Consider the following 25,409-nt stretch of genomic DNA (forward strand, 5'->3'; position numbering starts at 1 on the left):
CTACCAATGAAAACAAGTAGGAAAACTAGAGTGTTTCTTTTTTTTAACTCTGCTTGAAGGTACTGAATATTTAACAAAATAGTGATGAGTTATCAGGTCCAAATCCAAGAGAACAGGGAAATTCAGCTATGGGAGCTGGTATTTAGGCCTAAATGCACTGGATGATGGGCTTCCCCAGTGGCTCAGCAGCAGAGAATCCACCTGCACCACAGGAGACGCAAGAGACGCAAGTTCGATCCTTGAGTAGGGAAGACCCCTGGGAGGAGGGCATGACAACCCTCCAGTATTCTTGCTGGAAGGATTTCACGGACAGAGGAGCCTGGCGGGCTACAGTCCATGGACTCTCAAGAGTCGGACACGACAGAGTGACTCAACAACGACAACTAAGAGACTGAGGAGAACTTCTGATCAACTTGTGGTGGGAACTAGGTTGCCATGTCCTACTTTCCCCGCATGCCTCATGGTGAAATATAAAGGGACATACGACAGAAAGAAGAGTGGACTTGTACTAATCAGGCTCTCACAGCTATTTCAGGTGACCTTTATTTAAATAATTTAAGTACTTTCAATCCATGAAATTGGATAAAGATGATCCAAGCCTGAGAGCGTCACAGAACTCTGATATCTCAAACTAAAACCTTTTTCTAAAGATCTTTTAAATCAATTTTAGCAAACAAAGAGTCAAGACATCATAAATGAGAACGAAGAGAAATAGTAAACAACAAAAACAACAAAAATGGAGCCAGATAATGGAATGATCAGAAACAGAGCATATTTACTGTGTTTAAACAGTTTGGCAATTTGACAAAAACTGAATTCATGAGAACCAAAGACTATCACTATTTACTAAAATGTTTTATCAATACACACATGTTCGATTTCATCAACCTCTTTTGGTACATCGATTGAGATCATTTTTATCATTTTCTCCTTTATTATGTTAATGGGGCCATGAGACTCACTGATTCTGAGTAACAAACCAGTCTTATATTGTGGAATTATCCCAAATGAATTGTGACACATTACCCCTCTGTGTAATTTTTTTCTGCTAATATTTTATTTAGGATTTTTCATATCTATGTTAATGATTTAATGAGTAAGACAGGACTGTAGCTTTCCTTTTTCGTAACACTCTTGTTAAGTTTCAACATCAAGGTAATCCTGCATTATGAAACAAGATTAGGCATAATCTGACCTTTTTATTCTATATGAGTCTTTGCAATATTGCCATTGTTTATTCTTTTTCTAACTGAAGTATAGTTGATTTACAATACTGTGTTAGTTTCAGGTGTACGGCAAAGTGATTTAGTTATACATATACACATTTTTCAGGTTATTTTCCATGATAGGTTATTACAAGATATTCAATATAGTTCCCTGTGCTCAACGTAAATCTTTGTTATTTATCTATGCCATTGTTCATCTGTAAACATTAGATAGGATTCTCTGGTTAAAGTTTCTGGTTTGAAGATATCTTTTTGTGAGGTTTTACTTTTCTTAGTAAAGTTTCTATACCCACTTAAACAACAAAGTACAGGAACTGTCATGTAAAAAATGTAAAATAATAAATTTCAAATTATACTACTTAATTATTGAAGTAAGGTTTATGTTCTTACCTTGGAAAACTGGAACTGCTTGTATCTCAGAAGGTTAATTTACCCACAGTTTCTAATATTGAGTAACTTATTAGAAGAAATTACATTTGGGGGAAAAAATCACCCCAACTTTCTAGTCTTTCCCATATAAAATATCCACACTTTGAATGTGAAATGAAGAATCACTCCAGATCTGATAACTTTTTAGGAAAACAATTCGACAGTATTTTCAAAGAAATCTCAAAATATTCATGTCATCTAATTCAGGAATCCATAAATGCACAGGAAAAGATTATATAACTATAAGAAAAATGTTTTTTAAAATATTTCATGACATTTAAGCTAAATATGAGTTAAAAGAGCAGGGTACAATATATGACAGGACATGTTAAGACTAGCAAGAAAACAAGTGACTTTTGCATTCATGGCTATATTTTTTCCCTTAATTTTACAAATGTATAAGCAAGAACATGAATAAGCACTAAAATCAGGGTAAAGTAGTTAAAACAAAAATTAAACATTAATCACTTTATCTAGGAGTTAATGGCAGAAACTTCTCTTTCGTCAGAGGTAACAGTGAATTGCAATCAACACCAATTTCACTGGTGACTAATGGCCCATTAAGGTGCTGTCATCAACACGGTTTCATAGAGTTTCAGTGAGGAAGACATGAGTGTGTTCCTCACAGTTCACAATATTGCAGTTTAGAAAATTAGGGAGTTTGGATTTGTTTTTTTCAAAGCACATCAAGTCTAGCCTCATTCCAGTAAGTCTATTTTCAGCAAACAGTTAAACAGCTAAACAGTTACTGAATGAAGCAGGTCACTTTCCCTTTAAGTAGGCGCACAAACACACAATTATACCAAAGAAGAGCTGGAAAATTATCCCCGGTCACACAACTAAAAATTATTCAGAATAACAATACAGTGAGCTATCCTGACCAAAGTATGTGACACAGATAAGCCAGAAAGAAATTCAATACTTGAGAACTAGATCTCATTGGTATATTGTAAATTAACTAAATAACACCAACGCTGCCTTTACTCTGTTCAGATTTCTCTTCACTGAGCTAACGATCATAACTTTTTCATACCCAATACAGAAAAGTAAGCCATTCTTACAAAGATTCTGAAATCTAATATACACTGCTGTAAGCAAAAAGCCATTCAGCATTTTCCTTTGACTGAAAAATATGTAATGCTTCTCTCATCAAACCCCATCATGGAAGCATTTGTGATCAGTCTTGAAGTATTTCTGTATTTGTTTTACATAAAACAGTGTGACCTTTGATTCCCTCTCTGTGGTTTGTTTTAAACTGTTGTTCTTTTCTGAATAGTTGTGCTTTCTATTACATGCTGTCATTCAGATTCACTATGTCATCCCTATTATTAGAACTGTTTTGTTGTATACTTCACAATTCAAAAGAACGGTGATTATAAGGATACCTTATAATCAGCATAAAGTTTACGAGCCATCATCAAAATGAACCCTCACGCATACACAAAAAGAACTCACTTGACAAACAGGCAGGGGGGCAGTTCTGTGACATGAAAGGGTCTTTGAATGCACCAGGGCCTTCACTCAAGTTTTCTTAATGAGTAATATTCTTTTTGTATCAAGAAGATTCATAAATGTTCAAAAATGCAAAGGGATGTCAGTATGGGTAGAATGATGCAAATCACACACACACACAAAAATAGAATCCAGAAGTCACTACTTAAAATATACAAAGCTTCTTTCCAAAGTAATTATAGACTTTGACCTAGCAAACAGACGTAAATATTTTAAACTAGATAAACGCAAACCTTAAAATCATTACAAGAGAAAATAAAGTGTGATTTAGGAACCTTAAGAGATTAAATACCTAATCATTTAGGCACCAATTCTCAGGTGACAAAATAATTCTGACTTACTTCCTAAATTTGTTCGACACTTGTGAGTGAAAAGGGAAGGGACAATCTCAGTACAATTCAGGAGAGAAATGTGATAATTACTCCACGTAAGCAAACCTCCCAGAGACTCCAGGCTACTCACTTTAGCAGCACTAATGACTGTGGCAGTGTAAGACTGAATGTTGTCTCCACAGGCTCCACCACGGGACTGATGACATCGAATCAACTGCAAAGACAGAGAGAGTGACCATTCTGTTCAACTGTTTAACTCTACAGGCTCTTAGCATAGAGCTTATTTACCGCACAGAATGATGGTGATGGGTGGGAATGTTTGCATGAGCCCTTTTCTGACAAACAGCTAAAAGCCCTGCTGAGACACTTTTACCCCTTTTTATAATCTATCGGTGCCACTCAGGCAGTTTCATGCTCAAATACGATTTTTAATTACAAGATGAATAGTCTTTAAGAATTCATAAACTGAAATGGTAGGATTTAAGATCTGGCAGACTTTCCACAAATAAATTTTAGAAACATAATCAAAGGACTTAGCCACGACTTCCTAACATTAAATATTTAACATGCTAGCAAATTGGAGGTTTTGTCCTTTTAATTCCTACATAAAGACAGCAAAAGAAAACTTTAAAAAACAGACAAAAGAGTGTGCCATATTTCCATTTTCGATTGTGTTTGTGGGAAAGTGGCACAAATTATGCATAAATCAACTATGACACATATAGTAGCTGTCCACTTCAGAGGGCTCACTAGTTTTAACATCAGAATGAAAGAGACATATCCTTATTCATGTCCAATGTAAATAAGTAACTTGCCAATTTTCAAAATGAATCACTAGTTTCACATGCATGATTCTCTCATGTGTTGAGCAATAAACCAGGACTGAAGCCTCTACTGCCCCTACACTTTCTAAATTTAGGTTTAAAAAAAAAAAAGAAAGGGAAATATAAAAATTATTAGCCATATTTTTATACCTAAAAGTTTTTAATAAAATGGCAATAGACTATTAGAATAACTCCACACTGTGATATGAATTATTAAAAGCCTATAGAAATCAAAAGCTTCCTCTCCCAAAATATATTTTTTTAAATGCCTTAGATAATTTAAAACCACTCACCCAATAAAAACTAATGTGTGAACTTTTTATTCTTTTATTTTAAAATCAAAATTTTCTTCATCTCTGACATTAAAAAGAAACAATCCCTTAAGACAAGAGTGGTGAGGTATTTCCCAAATCACAGGTAATTGGTAAATATAGCCCAACACATGGGAAAAGAGAGAGTCTGGAGGGTGCTCATTTTAGCTAATGAAAAGAATCTCCCTCATTCACCCATTCACTCATTCATTCATTCACAAATACACATTCGAAGAATTATGAAAATTATCCCTCTGCTGCCTCCTGCAGGACATGCAAGGAAAGACATTATCTTAGAAACACTACCATCTTTTCCCAGTCTCAGCTAATTAAATAATCAAGGAAAACAAGCCATACTATTACCTCTTCAATTCAACTAAATCTGAGTCAGCATTTCTACATAAACATAACTAAGCCAGAACTCCGTTTAAAACTTAGACCCATTGCAAAAAATATTTGCATCTGAGGTGCATCAAAATGAAAGAAAACTCAGAAATTTCTGTAGTGCAAAACCCTTATCACAACTAAATTCTAGGAAATACTGGTAAGTGAAAAAAAGCAGTGTACAAAAGAACATATATATCTATATACACACACACATATATAAAACGTTATCTTTTAGGAAAGAAAGGGAAATATATATATATATATCAAACACGATACAATATATAAGCATATAAATAAAATATAAACAAAAATACACAATTACCTACCAAACAATACATCATTTATACATTATTGTTTGATACATAATACATAATTGAATAATACAATGTAACAACAATGGAGGAAGGAAAAAAAAAAAGGGACAAAGAACAAACTAACTCAAACAACCTATGAACACAGTATTTGATCTCATATCTTCAGTCTTAGGAAGTAATAGAGAGAACTGCAAAAAAAAAAATCCTGAACTCTTTTTAGTTGGTTTGATTTTTGTAGCAGTGTGAGCAAGCAATTCTGCAATTCCTTTTTGTATTACAGAATTGAAGAGATGAAGAAAACGTGCTGATGCCATGGTCTCCTATCTGAAACAAAGGAAATGGGGACAAACAGAGAGAATCCTGTGGAAATGCCTATGTAAACTCTTCATTTCCAAAATGTATTATGTATACATGGAAATACATGGGTGCACAAATATGCATCTGTGTATATTCGCCTATTTGTGTGTATATACAGAAGTATGTTTGGGTATATAACATGCATGTTTGTGAACTCTGTCCACTGAAAGAGTCTAGAAGCAAAAAGACCCCAGGAACAGTAAACACGTCTACTGGACAAAGTTTAGGTATCTAGTATCACTGTCAATTTTAAAGAACCAGTAAAATCAGACAATTTCAGGCCTGAGACAGGGCAAGTACAAGTTGCATCTGGACACAGACTTATGATAGTGAGCAAGGAAAGAGTATTTCTTTTTTAATTTTGATGAAGCCACAACACAATGTCACAAGCAGCAGACTAAAGGGGCTCTTATTGATTGACTCTGGGACAATCTGAAAACCAAAATAATTACAGACAGAAAAATATTAAAAAAACCACTGGAAAAAAAAAGGAATCCATGAGCCCATATCAAAAATACAGATACAGTAAGATTTTTAAAAGATGGGGAAGTTCTTGATTATAATAGAGAGCCAAATACCTACTCGTGGAGAGTGGACTGGAAAATCATTGACTTGGAATATTCGTAGGAAAGACTGATTCAGGCAAGAATCATCGATGGGTGCTAAGCTTAGGTAAGGCTAAGATTTTGATGAAAAGTAGGATGTAAGCCTGCTCTTTCCAAATTATCTATTGGTTAACAAGAGCAAAAGAAAATAGTGATTATTCAGTACGGAAATTGGACAAGACCCTGACAAAATTAGCATCACCAATAAGGAACAGATGTGTATCGTGTACCTCCAGATGTGATGCTGTGGGAATTATGGAACAACCCCCATGCACTGTTCCAGCCAGGAATACAGAACCCGGTTACAATCAAGAGAAAACATCAAAAAGCTCAAAAGAAAAATCATTCTATTAAAAAGAGTAAGGGGCAGAGGTAGAGGGTTGTTACCAATCTTGTAAAAGACAAAGAAAGAAAGGGACACTCCTACAAAATAGAATGCCTGATCCTAGACTGGATGCTGCACCACAGGAAAGAAGCTTTTTACAAATGACAAGATAGGGTTAATTGACAAACTTGGAACAGGGACAGTATAACAGATAAAAGGAATTTATCAACATTAAATTGGCTGATAACAAGTATTTTGGAGGCCCTGAGATATATGCAACTTACTCTGAAATGGTTCAGAGGTTAAGTTGAGTCGAGAGTACATGGGTACAGCTTGTTGGACAATTTTGTGGTGCCCAATTAAAACAAACCAAACTAGTAAGGTACACATTCATTACTAGTTGTGAATTACCTTTGGAAAACTCAACACTTGCTCCATAACAATATTCCAACGTGCGCTCTGCTTACCTTGTTTTCTGCATAGGCAAGCCAGCGACTCCCAAGAGCAATAGGATTCATGTTGGGTCCGGGACAAGGGTAGCAGCCTGAAATATATCAAAGGGCAGTATTAAGAAATTTCTTAATAAATTTTCTGTTGATACATCATATTTTGATGCCATAAAAACAGAAAAATCAAGTGCTTTTTTTTCCCCAAATCTCACTTAAAATTCTCATAACCTAGCTATTATTTTAATGGCTCAAAGAGGTTCGTTTTTTTTCCTCCTTGATAGTTTCCTTTGGATTTTGACTCTGTTCCAATAAGAAACAAATCTGGGAAGAAATGGTATTCGCTTTTTGCAAAAATTGGGCATTTTTAGTTATTCCTAGAATAAGAGAGAGACGCCAAGAAGAACCATATAAAGTTCATAACCCTACAGTTTCAAAAGTCTAGCAAAATCATTTGAAGAAGAAAGAGAAAGCATACAATTGACTCTGGAATTTAAGGGCAAAGAAAAGGAAGATGTATACCCAAAATGAAATGACATAAACATGGAAGGAAGGAGGTAGCAGAAGTAACTCAGGTATGGGGCCAATGGGGAGAAGAAATCCACATAGGGTGCACGAGCAGATGCTGGGGAACTAATTTACACAATCCTGAGCATTTCCTTTAAGCATCCAACTTCACTCTTCTTGCTTTCAGCCAAGCCAATAACAAACTGGTAGAAAGGATTATTTTGCAGTTCTCTTCCTAAAAAAAATTAATCCCATATTCCTGACAGTGGATACCCATACCATAGAAACACCAATGCCATCTTCCTGAACTCCACTGAACAAGACATGACACAATTCAGTCAAGTAAGTGGTACCTGTCATCCTTGAGGCTCTCATCTCCCCTCCTGACTACACCAGTAAGGTCTCTGGGCAGAAAGTCCTCATCCATCAACTACACAGAACAATATTTCAGTGGCTCACAGAACTGCTTTTAAAGGACTACTCAAAGGAGATTGGAGAATCAAAGGGCACAAAAAGCCTAACCTAAAGAATTTTAGGTCTATCATTCCACATGTATCTCATTAATATTTCACAAACACTTTTCTCTAAAATGTACACTAGAGCAAGGGCCCCCAACCTCCGGGATTCTAATGCCTGATGATCTGAGGTAGAGCTGATGTAATAATAATAGAAATAAAGTGCACAATAAATGTAATGTGCTTAGATCATCCTAAAATCATCCCCTCTCCCCACCTCGTGGAAAAATCGTCTTCCATGAAACCAGTCCCTAGTACCAAAAATGGTGGGCCCTAGAAGATCAAACTGAGGTTATCTGTTTCATAGTTTGGGGCTTTATTTGGAATCTAAATTAATATAATGAGACAGATAGGTTTTTATAAAAAAATAACTTTTCTTACCATGGCCCCCTCCCAGAAAAAAAAAAAAACACCCAAACTACACATGAGCATAATTAGAAAAAACAGCATAATTGGGAATAGCTTGAACAGCACACCTGAAAATATCTAACCCAGCAGAAAGTCTCAGTCTAGTACTGATCCTGAGAGGGAGAGAGCTATCAAGGCATGAACAATAATTAACTACTTTGACTTGTACTGTCAAAAATAAAAATAATTTATATGTTCAGCAATATACTATCTTTTTGCTTTATTTTCTATCTTCCTCCCACTTGATAAGGCATTTGTGTCTTCTGTTCACAGCTAAATCTCTACTGCCTAAAATAATACCTGATAAATAGCTTAATAAAAATGCTGAATAAGTTAAACAATGTAACTAAATACTAACCAACCTTAATATTTATAAGGCATATAGGCAAAAAAGAAAAAAGTCTTCTAATGAAGAAAATTTTTCAAATAGTGTGCTTGCTTACTCTTTAGGCTAGGCTTTCTGTGTTCATTTTAAAGCCATTTTTTAAATAGAAATCTTCCTTAATTGTACATTTGTGCTTCCCTGAATTCAGGAAGGCTTTTGAGTAGCAATTTCTGAACTGATACTGCTGTTGTTTTCACAACCACTGGAGAAACACAAGTCACCGTTGTTTCTGGTACCCTTTAGTTTTCATTTCAGCTCCTTCAACTTCATCAATTTTGAGTTTTCTTTTCTTTTTTTGGCTAAATTGAGTGGCTTGTGGGATCTCGATTCCCTGATGAGGGATTGAATCTGGGCCCTTAGCAGTGAAGGGCCTAACCACTGGATTGCCCGGGAATTCCCTGAGTTTTCATTTTTAAAGAAGATGTGGAACTTATAAAGAAGATATGAGCCTAAAAGAAAGTCCATATGTCATACAAAAATACAAGGTACCAGCTTTCTAATTTGCTGCTCACTGTTAAAAGAGACTTTTTCTGTGTATTTCAGAGTTTAAAGGATGGTGTATGGAAAACTTTGGATTTCCGAAAAATCACCTTCTGGGTAACTGTGATGTTACTATAATCACTGAATATTGCATATTATGGACATATACATAGAAAAAAGGACTTCCCTGTTGGCTCAGTGGGTAAACAACCCACCTGCAATGCAGGAGACACAGGAGATGGTTCAATCCCCGGGTCAGGAAAACCCCCTGGAAGAGGAAAATGGTAACCCACTCCAGTATTGTCTGAAAAATCCCATGGACAAAGCAGCCTGGTGGGCTACAATCCAAAGGGCTACAAAGACTCAGACATGGCTGAGCGACTTAGTATACAATATAAGCAAAGACAACATACTTTAACATATATATCGCACAGTATTTACATAGCAATTCCATGATTACACTCCCATCTAATTCACACCAAAATGTACTTTATCTGCCTGCCAATATAGGAGACATGGGCTTGATCCCTGGGTTGGGAAGGTCCACTGGAGGAGGAAAATGGCAACCCACTCCAATATTCTTGCCAGAAAAGTCCCATGGACAGAGGAGCCTAGCAGGCTACAGTCCCTGGGGCTGCCAAAGAATTGGATACAACTTAGTGACTAAACAACAAATACACGTATTTCACATACACTTTCAGAACTGGAGAAAAGAGCATAAACATGGTCTCTAAGAAAATTTCCCTTTTTAAAATGTGATGTAAAAAAAGAACCAAATGAAAACCAGAAATAAACACCTGTGAATTGTGGCATTACATTAGAGGTGACTAATCTCTTGAATTTTAAAGTAAACATGTGCTTAGCTGCTCAGTCAAGTCTGATTCTTTGCAACCCCACAGACTGTAGCCTCGCAGGCTCCTCGGTCCATGGGGATTCTCCAGGCAAGAATACTGGAGTGGGTTTCCATGCTCTCCTCCAGAGGATCTTCCCAACCCAGGGATTGAACCCAGGTCTCCTGCATGGCAGGCAGATTCTTTACCATCTGAGCCACCACTTAACTCAATTCTGATAACAGTTTGCCTCAACAGATCCTAATAAGTATATCTGCTTTCCAAATACTAAAGAATATCAAGGAAAATGTAGTTTACAATTCTTCATTTCATTTTTTGAGTCAACGTTTTTAGAAAGCCAGTGGACCTCAAGAATTAGCGTGTACTGGAATGAAAGCAAATTGTTTTTCTGCTCTCCGAAACACGTTTTATAGCTAGAATCAGCAGACCATCAGCCTCTCAGCACTATCTCAACTTTAGAAGCATGACTCCTATAAACATTAACCACTGCCTCCAGCTAAACTCTGAAAACAAGTGAAGGAAAACAACCACCACCACCACCACCTAAACCTCTACAATACTAGGACTAATTCTAACAAGTTTATAACATTTGTGAACAAAGTAAAAGAGAACTGGATATTAAAAAACCTCAAGTTTACAAATTTAAATAAAGGTAAGATCCACGAAAAGCCCCGCTACATGAAGATGATTCCATAACTAAAAGACTGAGGCAATTTTACATGGCGTTCTTGCAGAATAGAGGCCCTAGCGGAGTGAAGGCCTGAACTCATTTTGAAATACAAAGGATTTAACTACGCTCTGTAATACCCTGCTTTATTTTCCTTGAAAAGAACAACTCAAAAGATTTCACACCTTTTTGGAAAAAGCAGATGTCTGCATTTATGATCAACTGACTTTCAACAAGGCTACCAAGACAAGTCAATGGGGAAAGAATAGTCCTTTCAACAAATGACGATGGGCCAACTGGATATCCACGTGCAAACAAATGAAACTGAACCCAGACGTCGCACTGCATACAAACTGGAAATGAATCAAAGACTAAAGCTTGGAACAAAACCGTGGTAAATCTTCATAACCACAGGCGATCCTTTCTTAGCACAAGCCTGCTCAGTCATGTCCGACTCATTGCAACCCTATGGACTGCAGCCGGCCAGGCTCCTCTGTCCATGGGATTCTCAGGCAAGAATACTGGAATGGGTTGCCACTCCCTTCTCCAGGGGATCTTCCCGACCCAAGGATCGAACCTGGGTCTCCTGTATTTCAGATAGATTCTTTACCATCTGAGCCTATTACATTTAGGTCTGTGACTCTTTCTGAGTTAATTATTGTGAAGGATGAATAGTCTGAGTCTAGATTCAGTTTCATGCCTATGAATGTCCAGGTGCTCAGCACCATCTGCTGAAGAGACTATCTTTGCTCTATTATGCTACCTTTGCTCCTTCATCAAATACTTATTTCTGGGCTTTCTATTCTGTTCTGTTGATCTATTTATCTGTCCTTTTGCCAATACCACACTGTCTTGATTACTGTAGTTTTATAGTAAATCCTAAAGTTAGGTAGCAACATGGAGGAAATTTTATATTATTAAATAAAATAAGCCAATCTGAGGAGGCTATATACTATGATTCCATCTATATGACATTCCAGGAAATCCAATGGTTGCTGGGGGTGGGGGGGGGGGGTGGGTTGGGGAGGGCAGAGATGAACAGGCAGAGCACAGAAGATTTTTAAGACAGTGAAAATATCCTGCATGATATTACAATGATGGGTATACAGCAATACACATGCACACACGTGTGTTCAGTCATGTGTGACTCTGCAACCCCATGGACTATAGTCCCCCATGGAATCCTCCAGGCAAGAGTACTGGAGTGGGTTCCCATTTTCCTCCTCCAAGGGATGCTCCTGGCCCAGAGTCTGAACCTACATCTCGTGTCTCTCCTGCACTGGCAGGCAGATTCCACACCACTGGGGAACCATACATGTCATTATACATGTATCGAAGCCCAGTGATATACAACACCAAGAGTGTGTCCTAAGATAAACAATGGACGTGAGTGATAATTTTGCGTCAGTGTAGATTCCTCAAGTGCAACAAATGCACTACTCTGGTGAGGGACGCTGACAATGGGGGAGACTATGCACGTGTGGAGCTGGGGGCATATGGGGAATGTCTGTGCCATCTGCCCAGTTTGCTGCGAATGTAAAACCACTCTAAAAATGTAATAGTCTACTATGTTCAGCGAAGGACACAAAGTCACAAAAGACCATACACTGAATGAAGTTCAGAAAGGACTATAAAAACCCCTCCAGAAAGACATGAGGACATAAAATATTAAACACCACTTCAGAGATTTATTTGACAATCTTACTGCTGATTAATGACCCTCTTAAGATTCCATGAGCTTTGAATTTAAAACTTGATTTCATTTTTGCTTTATTTTTTATGTATACAAAACAGTAATGCCATTCAATGGCTCAATGGATGAGAATTATTAATATGTGCAGAGAATAGGGAAGCCATGCTATTTCATGGCACACATGTTTAGAATCCACTTCATACTACACACCTGCCCGGGCTACAAAACATCATGGTAGCCTAGTCTTTCGTATATTTATGGGAACCCAAAAGAATAGCATTTTAACTTGAACTGGTCTTAGATGCCACATTAACCTGCCAATCTCTCCTTACGGAAGTTACAAGCTTCCTTAGAAGCATAAAAAGAAAGGCTCCTCTTCTCAAAATTAAAAATAATTTTGCATTTTAAAGATCCTTTAAATACATTCCTTATTTACCACTAACATAAATGAAGAATGTACACTAACACTAAGAAATAACGATAGGATTGTAAGGATAAATTTTCCTCCTCAAAGCAAAAACAGAAGCCAATGGAAAGAGTTACTTACTACACAATACTTTGGTCTCTCTGGAGACTTCGTATCTGAGTTTAAATTTAAGCACACTGGAAATGACTGCTAATGACATCTATCAGTCTTTGTCCTTTGTTTTCTTAATCATACGTGGGTTTTGGATTTCCACATCAGACAGCTGCTCAAGGCCACCTTTTCTGTTGAGCCAAATACAAAGGCGTCTCCTTTCTCATCACACTGGCTGCATTCCCTTTCCAGCTCTATCGGCTCTCTTTAGCTGACCCTTCCACCCTTTGGCACAAATCCCCATGATGCTTTCTCTGATGAACACAGTTGTGTCTACTTACTTTACAGACTCATCATTGTATTCATACCCAACTCAGGCAATCACCATTGAAAGCTTTTCAAACTTTCCGAGAAATTAAATGCTTGCTTGAACAAAACAATATCCTCATTAAGAATTTGTCACTCTACATAGGCTTTAGTACTAGTTCTTTAAGAACTAGAAACCATTCAATGGGGGTGGGGGGAGAGGACTACACGGCACAGGAAAATGGACTACCACATATGCTATTCTCAGTATGCCCATCAGCTCACCTGTTCCCCAGGCGCTATATCCTGGCTTACAAGAATGAACAACCCAAATTCGGAGAAATACATATAACCTATACCATGCTTCTTTCGACCTCCCAAAAGTTTCAGTCTGCTTAAAGGAATGGGGGAGAGGGGAAACTGCAAAAACTGGGGGAAAACAAACTTCTTTAAAGTCAGAAAATGGCTCCATTTGTTCCTTGTTTTTAAATATTAAGTCTTGCTCAATTCTGCTTAAAACACTGACAAAAATTTCTTAAGGTACAGTTGCATTTCAAAGAAAAGAAGCTAAATTTCTTCAGAAAAATGTGTCAAATATCATCAATCTTATGAACCTAACATTACTCAAATAAATCTGGTCTACAGGGTTTTCAAGTAAAATAAAATAACATATAACCAAGACTGCAACACTTCTTAGTGGAAGTATGAAATGAGGTATATAACTACTACTGGCCAGAGTATTCGAGATGCAAGGTTTGGGGGGATCTGTTATGAAATGCTACAATAAATAGTAATCGGAGTGTGAGGAAAGAAATCACAAACTTTTGTTGTTTTTTATGCTTTCTGAAGTCCTTTTTTTAATATAAACTACAATACATATTTAAATACGATATAAAGTAGTAGCCAAGTCAACCAAGTAAACATATGCATACATATAAGCAGTACTCAAAACAAGAGACAGGATATTATAGAATCCCAAAAGCCCCTTCTCGCACCCCCTTTTTCCAGGTTATGCAGCATTCTGCATTCTGACAACTAGTTGGAGCTGATGGGCATACTGAGAATTCCATATGCGGTAGTCCATTTTCCTGTGCCATGTAGCCACTTAAAAAGCATCTGACTGCAACACTAAAAAAAATCTGGTGATCTTTCCATATTTCTTCTTCCCATCATGAACAATTCATGGAATACAAGAGAGACTAACAGTTTAATAACACTTGTTCAACTGATACTTTAATAATACTTGTTCAGTGGTTCAGCAATACAGAGGGAAGCATTTAGGACTATATAACAAAGATTCTAAAAAAACATTAACTAAATAAAAAGAATAAAAGCATTAAGAAAGTAATAACATCTCAGTCTCCCATTCATTTTTATCAAAATCAACTGATATTTTGTGTTTCTTAAAGGCTTATAAGGGCTTCTCTCAGGTGGCTCAGTGGTAAAGAATCTGCCTGCTAATGCAGGAGACATGGGTTCAATCCCTGGGTCAGAAAGATCCCCTGGAGAAGGAAATGGCAATCTACTCTGGCATTCTTGGCTGGGAAATCCCATAGACAGAGGAGCCTGTCGTTCCAAGAGGTTGCAAAAGAGTCAGACACAACTTAGAGACTAAAACAACAACAAAGGCTTATAAAACAGAAGCTCCTATTCCTGAAAGGGGAAGCAATACTCCAGATACGGGAGAGAGACTCAAGAGCTGATCATTCAGTTCAGTCGCTCAGTCATGTCCGACTCTTTCCAACCCCATGAATCGCAGCACCTCCTTGTCCATCATCAACTCTTGGAGTTTACCCAAACTCATGTGCATCGAATCAGTGATGACATCCAGCCATCTCATCCTCGGTCGTCCCCTTTTCCTCCTGCCCTCAATCTTTCCCAGCATCAGGGTCTTTTCCAATGAGTCAGTTCTTCACATCAGGTGGCCAAAGTATTGGAGTTTCAGCTTCAGCATCAGTCCTTCCAATGAACACCCAGGGCTGATCTCTTTTAGGATGGACTGGTTGGATCTCCTTGTAGTCCAAGGGACTCTCAAGAGTCTTCTCCAGCACCACAGTTCAAAAGGATCAATTCTTCGGCGCTCAGCTTTCTTCACAGTCCAACTCTCACATCCATACATGACCACTGGAAAAACTATAGCCTTGACTAGACAGACCTTTGTTGGCAAAGTAATGTCTCTGCTTTTGAATATGCTATCTAGCTTGGTCATAACTTCCCTTCCAAGGAATAAGCGCCTTTTAATTTCATGGCTGCAATCACCATCTGCAGTGATTTTGGAGCCCCCCAAAATAAAGTCAGCCACTGTTTCCACTGTTTCCCCATCTATCTCCCATGAAGTGATAGGACCAGATTCCATGATCTTAGTTTTCTGAATGTTGAGCTTTAAGCCCACGTTTTCTCTCTCCTCTTTCACTTTCATCAAGAGGCTCTTTAGTTCTTCTTCCCTTTCTGCCATAAGGGTGGTGTCATCTGCATATCTGAGGTTAGAGACTCAAGAGCTGATCATTACAAAGATATAAATTTTCAAACAAACTCATACTTTAAAAAAGTTTTGTCCTTATTCCAACCAGAGGGAGAAACTTCATTCATATATGCATTCATATATTCATTCCTTTAAATACTCGCCAAATTTATAATTCCCAGATAAAACCTCTACGCTTTCTCTAGAGACGAGTACTGATCTTCTACAAATAATTTTCCTTCTCATCTGATTACTTCTGATAGAGTTGTACTACGTTCTCAACCATTTTGGCAAACTAAAAATCCTGGAAAAGAACCACTGATGCTTCAAAACTTGAAATAGCTGTGATAAATGTTTTCATATTATAAGGAGCAAAAATAAGCATCAGAAATATTTTTAAGTTAGCCAGAACATAATGGATATATTTTACCTTGCATGACGGACCTAATTTGCTTAAACCAAATCAAGATGCACAACTTTGTTCTCAAGATTACTATAGGGTATCAAAGAAAGAAGGAGTAGACAGAAAACACATACAATAAGACAGAAGGTAAGTGTCTTAACAGAGGGAGAGATAATACTATAAGAGCATTCCCAAAGGGTACTGGGTAACAAAAGAGATCTCTAATCAGATAAATCTGGGAAATACTGAAATGTGGTAAATAAATTTAAACAGATTAAAATGTTAATCACCACTGGTATCCTCCAACAGAAGGCAGCATTTCCTAAGTCTGTTTTACCAGGGCATCCTGATTTACACAGCATGTTGAAAGTCTACTGTTCTGCAGACAGATTTGGGAATTGCTATCTTCGGGGATTTAGGAGGAGAGGCTACTTTAAACTAAGGGGATCAAGAAATACTTCATATAAGAACTAATATGCACACTGGGGCTAGAAAGACACATGGGATTAAGTTACTGTGGGGAGACAGATGGTAGTGAAAAGGCCATTTCAGGCAGGGAAGCAAAGCACCAAAGCATCTCCAAAAACTGATATTTGTGAGTGACTCAAAGTAAACGTAGCATAAGCGGCATGAAAATGGATTGTAGAAACAAAAGATGTAGCAAGGACACTGGATTTTGGTAAAGAAAGTTTATCTATGTCAAAAACCTTGGGAGTTCGGTTGGAAAGGATGCACAAGTTTATACTTGTTGACCAAAGTTAAATCAAGTATGGCCTTTGTTCAAATCAAAAGACCTCAGTTTAGACGATAAGTTACTTGATCATTTGGCAATACACAAATAATGATTCTGCAAATTCTTGTCATTTAAACATAGATGATAGATTAAATTGTATCTCACAGATATGCTTTGAAATAATTTGGGAAGGGTATAAATGAAAAAGATTGTCCACAAGTTAGTACTTATTGAAACCACATCATAAGTACATGGTGGTTCATTACACTACTGTCTTTAAACAATTGTATATATTTCCTGAAATAAAACTTTGGGAAAGAAAAAAAACACTCAAAGAAAATGAATGGTAAATCTATGACTTCAGTAATTTAATAAAATACAATATGTTTCCATATCACTAAATGACTACATTTATCAAATATGCAACCTTTTCGAAAATCAAAAGTGACTAAAAATTCACCTTTCTATAAGAACTGCATAACTTCAAGTAAGAAAAAGAAGACATATTATATTCTATCTTTTTCTGCTTAAAGGTATTTTTGCTCTTATTTCTACTATAAATGGTTTAATTGGGAAAGTACAGTCAAACCCCACGTAAACATGGAATATCTTTAATGTGCCAGTTTCTATATTGATCCTGCCAACTGATTCAAAAGCTTTGCATATTTGCTGTAGGATGACCCAAATAAGGATATTCCAAAAATAAACTCTCCTACTGTAAAATCTCAGACTGCAAAACACTCCCCCAGTAAAGCTGCAAATATCATTAACGTGCAAAAACAAAACTTTTTTTTTTTAATTGTAACTACAGCCTACAGTGAGGTAGGATTTTGTTTAAATCTTATTTATAGATCTTTATACATTTCCATCACTCATTAGTAAAAAACAGACACATGTCAACTGAAATAAATTTCACTCATATTTAGATATATACAATTAAAGATACAGGCTATATGTACATGATTATATGCAAAATGCAATTAGACCATCTAAGCTCCACCTGACCTGCCTCTTGAGAAACCTGTATGCACGTCAGGAAGCAACAGTTAGAACTGGACATGGAACAACAGACTGGTTCTAAATAGGAAAAGGAGTACGTCAAGGCTGTATACTGTCACCCTGCTTATTTAACTTCTATGCAGAGTCCATCATGAGAAATGCTGGGCTGGAAGAAGCACAAGCTGGAATCAAGATTGCTGGGAGAAATATCAACAACCTCAGATATACAGATGACACCACCCTTATGGCAGAAAGGGAAGAGGAACTAAAGAGCCTCTTGATGAAAGTGAAAGAGGAGAGTGAAAAAGTTGTCTTAAAGCTCAACATTCAGAAAACGAAGATCATGGCATCTGGTTCCATCACATTATGGGAAACAGATGGGGAAACAGTGGAAAGAGTGGCTGACTTTATTTTTTTGGACTCCAAAATCACTGCAGATGGTGACTGCAGCCATGAAATCAAGAGACGCTTACTCCTTGGAAGAAAAGTTATGATCAACCTAGATAGCATATTCAAAAGCAGAGACATTACTTTGCCAACAAAGGTCTGTCTAGTCAAGGCTATGGTTTTTCCAGTGGTCATGTATGGATGTGAGAGTTGGACTGTGAAGAAAGCTGAGTGCCGAAGAATTGATCCTTTTGAACTGTGGTGTTGGAGAAGACTCTTGAGAGTCCCCTGGACTGCAAGGAGATCCAGCCAGACCATTCTAAAGATCAGCCCTGGGTGTTCTTTGAAAGATATGATGCTAAAGCTGAAACTCCAGTACTCTGGCCACCTCAAGCGAAGAGCTGACTCACTGGAAAAGACTGATGCTGGGAGGGATTGGGGGCAGGAGGAAAAGGGGACGACCGAGGATGAGATGGATGGATGGCATGACTGACTCGATGGATGTGAGTTTGAGTGAACTCCAGGAGATGGTGATGGACAGGGAGGCCTGGCGTGCTGCGATTCATGGGGTCACAAAGAGTCGGACACGACTGAGTGACTACTGAACTGAACTGAAGCTTAAAAATTACTAAGATAAATTTTGCATATTTTCTCCAATTAAACAGAGTACTATGAAAAGCCTACTGATTCTAATGTATCAAAATTATTACAAAGCCTATCCTTTGAATCTAACTATGAAACACACAAATCTAATTATTTTAACTATCTCTTTATTATAAAGTTTAATTTTTTCTTTTAAAATTCTATAGTGGGTATTAAACTAATCAATGAAAAATCTATATAGTTTACTTAACCACTGAATAAAACCAGCATAAATATGGAATCCTGTTGAACTGTGGTGTTGGAAAAGACTCTGGAGAGTCCCTTGGACTGCAAAGAGATCCAACCAGTCTATTCTAAAGGAAACCAGTATATTTATCAGAAGGACTGATGCTGAAGCTGAAACTCCAATACTTTGGTCACCTGATGCAAAGAACTGACTCATTTGAAAATACTCTGATGCTGAGAAAGATTGAAGGCAGGAGGAGAAGGGGACAAGAGAGGATGAGATGGTTGGATGGCATCACCAACTTGATGGACATGAGTTTGAGCAAGCTCTGGGAGTTGGTGATGGACAGGGAAGCCTGGCATGCTGCAGTCCATGGGATCACAAAGAGTCGGACACAACTAAGTGACTGACCTGAACTGACTGAACTCTCCATTATTAACTTATTTACATATATTAATGTCTCTCTAGTCACTGTGACAACTGACTTTGTAGCCTAGCATTTATTACAAAGAAGGAAACTGACATCTATTGGCAAGTGTAATATTACTTTCAACATACAAAACGCAGTAGGCACAGTGTTTAAATAAGGCTTAAATTTCAACACATACATTGTCATTTAAACAAACTATCTTAACAAATAATTATTGAAGAGTTCTCCCCAATTTAATACTCAGCTGAGGCAGCAAGAGCTATCCATAAGTATAAAATTAAAATGGACTCACAATAGAGATATCTAACTTTTCAGAAGCCAAAGCACATGATATCATTTAATCAATGATAAACAACAGAAAAGTATTGATAACATGTGAAGACAAATGCTCAGGAAAAACTGGCATCTTAATCTGGCTGTAATATTCATATTCTGTTCTAAATTATTCCTGTGTAGCCCACAAACTTGGAAGAAATGGAAAGCTTTATACATGATTCCTCTATTTCTCTACTTGTTTTAATTCTAACAATGAGTGACATAATTATAAAGTAATATATTAATGCATAAGGTTTGTATAGGAACAAAGAATTAATATGCCCAAACAGACCACGTAGTATCCAAAGCTCACTATATTATGTGTATGCAGCATTTGTGAATGAAGATGTGAGTAACAAATCTATGCTCCCCCAAAACTTTTAATTTATAGATGAAACAATAAAAGATCCTTTCTAGGAATCTATTTTTAATAATTATTAAGACATCAGTAAATTTCTGATCAGCACAATATTACTGATAAGTAGGTCAATGTATTCATCATTCAAGAAATATTTAATGAGAGCCTACACTGTGCCAGCTAATGGCCTAGGTGCTGGAAACACTAATGTAAATGGTAAATGGTGTACATTACACCTTGTCATAAAACAAAAAATATCTCAATGAACATGATCTCTAGTATTATCTCTGTAGATCTCTGAAAGAAATGACTACAAGATCAAGGAGATGAGTTGTATACTGTATTCTTCTTCGTAGGATACAAAATGATAAACTATACATTACAATGAATTATTATGCATTGTTATGTATAGTACATATTATGTAATCCATGCAATTACATATAGACTACAAGGTATTATCAAGAACATGAGCTCTTATCAGAAGGGAATAATGTCTACTACCAGGGCTTAATATACGGAAAAACATCTGGTAAGTAAGTGTGTAAATAGTTTTGGTATTTCAGGAGATACAGTAGTATGACTGGGATTCCCTATACATAACAAAATTGATCTCTGTTCCAAAAGAACTATTTCTGCAGCATACACATAACAGAGTCTCTGAAAAAATAGCTATAGCTTTGCTGGTGAGTGTTAGACGTTAAAATGTAAACGAGGGAAAACTATTGCTCCACTAGACTGTATTTTTTTTTTTACTCTAACTCCAGACTTCCTACAGACTCAGCCCTTGGAATTTCCAGCCTGCTGGACTGTCCTACGTGTGAGTGTGTGTCTCTGTGTGTGTATGTGTATCTGGATCCAGAATCTGGGCTTCTTTCTGCAAATCCCGGCAGAGTTGTGAGAGGCGGGGGAAAGAAAGAGTGAAAGACGGACACAGTTCCCTCGTGAATGATAATGCAGTTACATCCACAAGAACGTTAGGTTCATTAGATAATTTAACAACACAGTTACACAGATCTAAATTAGTCACAACTACTCAAGGAGAATATACGAGGAAAAACTGAGTATACGACAAAGCATCTACAATAACATGAAGAAAACATGCTGTGCGCTGAACACACGTGCCATAAAATTATATTACTAAATAAGGCATGCACAGAAGCAGAAATACAGTACCTGAAGAAGCAGGAAATACTGATGCCATGATTCCAATTAGCCTGCTGATTCTATCAAGTACATAATATAAACTCAAAGGCATATAATAGGAAATAAATCAAGTTGATACATACTTGTGACAAAAAATTTTTTCGTGAAAGTACAGCTATCAAAGGCAGCAATTTTCTCCTGCAATACTACGACAAGGATCCTAAAATTAGAGGGAAAAAAAATCATATAAGAAAATGTTAATGTGAAGTTCTATAAACTGAATCATAAATAAATTAACTCAGTATCTACCATAGCAATTTTTAAAAATCAAACACATCTTATAACATATAAGCTAGAAACATCTGCTTCTTAGATATAAAAATATAGCCACAAAATCCTTAATATGATCAAGACAGACAAGATTAGAGGAAGAAAAGTGATAGGAGATTTACACCTCAAAATAAAATTTTAGTTTTTATAATATTTTAATTCATTATAAATCAAATGAACCTATCTTCATTAAGAATGTATGAAATCAAAAAAATGCTGGCTATTTACTAAAAGTGTTTTTCCATTGCTGGCTCAAAGTCATGGAATTGAACATAAAATGGATTTATACAACCTGTCACTTAAAATGACTATGGAATTTCCCAACACAAGAGCCAAAGAAGAAAGGGAGGGAAGGAAAACAGGAAGGAAGAAAGAGGAAAGAAGGAAGGAAAGGACTGAGGGAGGAAGAAAACTCAGACAACTGTTATTCAGTGTAAATGAGATATTTCTGCTTAAGGATATATTAAAATTAATCAGAATTTGTATTTTTCCCAAAGTCCAAGATTTAGAAATAATTAGGAAAAAGTTACAAGTTTTCAAAACTAAAATGCATCCAAAATGAAGCCACTTTAGAGTATTGCTACATGCTCTCTTGTACAAGAAACACAGGAAATACTGCTTTACCTTTTGTTGCAATGGAGATCATAGATGGGCGTTTTAAACTGAATGGACTTGACCATCTCCCCAGTACGAAGTGAATATAAATCCACACAACAGTAAGGTGGACTTGTGCTACAAAAACAAACAAAGAGTCATTATGCTTTAAAAGGTGGGAAGGCCAGTAACTTTTCTTGTTAATAATACACTCAAACCGATTATATACATATATATTCCAATCAATTTATCTCAGGAATGCCAAATGAAAACAAATAATGAAATATCACTCAATACTGTAGAACAGAAAAATTATAAGATGATCTCAATAAATAAAGTAAAGCATTTGAGAGAATTAAAACCAGTTCATAAGAAATATTTCATTAATCTGATAAAGGATACCAACCTTAAAACTAGTCAACAAAATTAGCAATCACAAAATCGTGAAATACTGAAATGTTTCACCCCAAAATAAGGAATTAGAAAAGAATATCTGAAGACTATGGCACTGTACACCATACAGTATGGAAGGTCTATGCATAAGAAATTACTACAAGAAAGAAATAAAGCTACCATTATTTGCTGAGAACTTGATTGTATAAAACCCAGTAACACAAAGTTGCAATATATATACAGACAAACCTGATAATAATATAAGATTAACCATTAATGTATGCATTAATATGTAAACTGATAATTACTATGGATTATCAATTAATATATGGATTTACCAAGGTCACTAGATAAAACATTACCTTTTCTATTATAAACTAAGGATAAACAATTATGAATGAGATCAAAGATACAAGTTAATTGAATACCTCAAATAATTCAATTTCTAAAGGAAAGATTTCAATGCATTTACAGAAAAAGGAACAAAGCAAACAAAACAAAAAGGCCAAAATGAATGGATGTATATACCCATAGGCTGACCGTTTCTAAACAGATACATTTCAAGCCTAATCAAGAATCTACCAGAAATGAGATCTCATCCATAAATAAACATTCAAAATAAGATTTAAACTATAAACACAGTGTGCTCCAGACACTAAAACAGATGATGAGACCAATGTTTCCACCTTAACAAAGTAGGAAAAGAGACAGTAAAATCAAATCAAAGTGAAATGGAGGAATTAATACAAATCAATGAAATAGAACTCAGGAAAGCAAAAGAAGAAAATGAACGAAACTAAACCTAATTCCTTGAAACAGCTGATTTGAATATTCCAGTATCTACAAAGGAACTGAACTCATAACTTAAAATTTCTTACAAAGAATTTCTTAAAAATGGCTTCATTTGAAAACTTTACCAATCCTTGAAACAAGTTTAGATATCCTATACAAATTCTTTTAAAGGTAGAAGAGAAGTCACCAACTTACTTTATGAGGCTGTAACACCTGATTCCCAAAATAAACAAATACTTCACAAGAAACTATATATACATTCACAATGTCTCATGAATATACATCAAGAATTCTCAACAAAATATTAATAAGTCAAATCCAGCAATACAAAACTAGATGAGATTCTTCCTAAAATAAAAGACTGTTGAATAGAAGAGAACTTCTTCAACCTGATGAGGGGCATCTACAAAAAACCCACAGATAGGAGATCAACACTTTCCTGAAAGATGAGGAACAAGGCAAAATCAGCTACTCTTAACTTCAATAACCTCAGATACACAGATGACACTACCCTTATGGCAGAAAGCGAAGAGGAACTAAAAGCCTCTTGATGAAAGTGAAAGAGAAGAATGAAAAAGTTGGCTTAACACTCAACATTTAGAAAACTAAGATCACGGCATCCGGTCCCATCACTTCATGGCAAACAGATGGGGAAACAATGGAAACAGTGGCAGACTTTTATTTTAGGGGGCTCCAAAATCACTGCAGATGGTGACAATAGCCATGAAATTAAAAGACGCTTGCTCCTTGGAAGAAAAGCTATGACCAACCTAGACAATATATTAAAAAGCAGAGACATCACTTTGCCAATAAGAAGCTATGGTTTTTCCAGTAGTCATGTATGGATATGAGAGTTGGACTATAAAGAAAGCTGAGCACTGAAGAACTGGTGCTTTTGAACTGTGATGCTGGAGAAGACTTTTGAGAGTCCCTCGGACTGCAAGGAGATCCAACCAGTCCATCGTAAAGGAAATCAGTCCTGAATATTCACTGGAAGGACTGATGTTGAAGGTGAACTCCAATACTTTGGCGACCTGATGCGAAGAACTGACTCATGTGAAAACACCTTGATGCTCAGAAAGATTGAAGGCAGGAGAAGGGGACGAGAGAGGATGAAATGGTTGGACAGCATCACTGACTTGACAGACATGAGTTGCAGTAAGCTCCAGGAGTTGGAGATAGACAGGGAGGCCTGACGTGCTGCGATTCATGGGGTCACAAAGAGTCGGACACAACTGAGTGACTGAACTGAACTGACCTACTCTTACCACTCCTGTTCAACAATAACAACAAGATTTAATTTTTAAATCTTTATGAAAATTCATAAAACATAGTTTGGGGTACTTTAAATGTATAAGAAAAGAGGAAATCCTGCCACTTGACAACAACATGGGTTGAGGGCATTATGCTATGTTAAATACAAGAAAAATACTGTATGATATAATTTATATAGTGAATTTAAATAAAAACTCAACTCATAGAAAAAAGAACAGGGGCTTCCCTGGAGGTCCCATGGTTAAGGCTCTGAGCTTCAAATGCAGGGGGTATGGGTTTGATACCTACATCCCACATGCCACAAAACATGACCAAAGAAAACAAATGAAGTTTTTTCTTAATCCAAATTAAAAATTTTAATAAAAAAGAACAGATTAGTAGATGCCAGAGCCCAGGTCAGGTGGGGAGGTATGAAACAGGTGAAGAGAGTAGAAAGGTACAAACATCCGGTTATAAGATCAGTAAGTTCTGAGAATGTCATGTACATCACGGTGACTACAGATAACAATGTGTGTAGGTGCTCAGTCGTGTGCACCAACTGTTTGCAACCCCATGGACTATAGTTTGCC

The 25,409-nt window shown here is 36.6% G+C and overlaps 1 protein-coding gene across 24 annotated transcripts in view; it reads right to left on the reverse strand.

Moving 5' to 3' along the window:
* The window catches only part of BCAS3 (BCAS3 microtubule associated cell migration factor), a 607,379-nt gene that overhangs the window by 426,673 nt on the left and 155,297 nt on the right, over positions 1-25,409 (reverse strand). For all 24 annotated transcript variants that reach the window (XM_042255345.2, XM_042255347.2, XM_042255339.2 and 21 more), the window contains exons 8-11: positions 22,411-22,518; positions 21,600-21,676; positions 7,090-7,166; positions 3,630-3,713 (exon numbers count right to left, since the gene is read on the reverse strand). In XM_042255345.2, the coding sequence (XP_042111279.1) occupies positions 3,630-3,713; positions 7,090-7,166; positions 21,600-21,676; positions 22,411-22,518 (346 nt within the window). The remainder of the gene's footprint in view (positions 1-3,629; positions 3,714-7,089; positions 7,167-21,599; positions 21,677-22,410; positions 22,519-25,409) is intronic.

Source organism: Ovis aries, chromosome 11 (assembly GCF_016772045.2).
Source record: "Ovis aries strain OAR_USU_Benz2616 breed Rambouillet chromosome 11, ARS-UI_Ramb_v3.0, whole genome shotgun sequence".
NCBI classification, from domain to species: domain Eukaryota; kingdom Metazoa; phylum Chordata; class Mammalia; order Artiodactyla; family Bovidae; genus Ovis; species Ovis aries.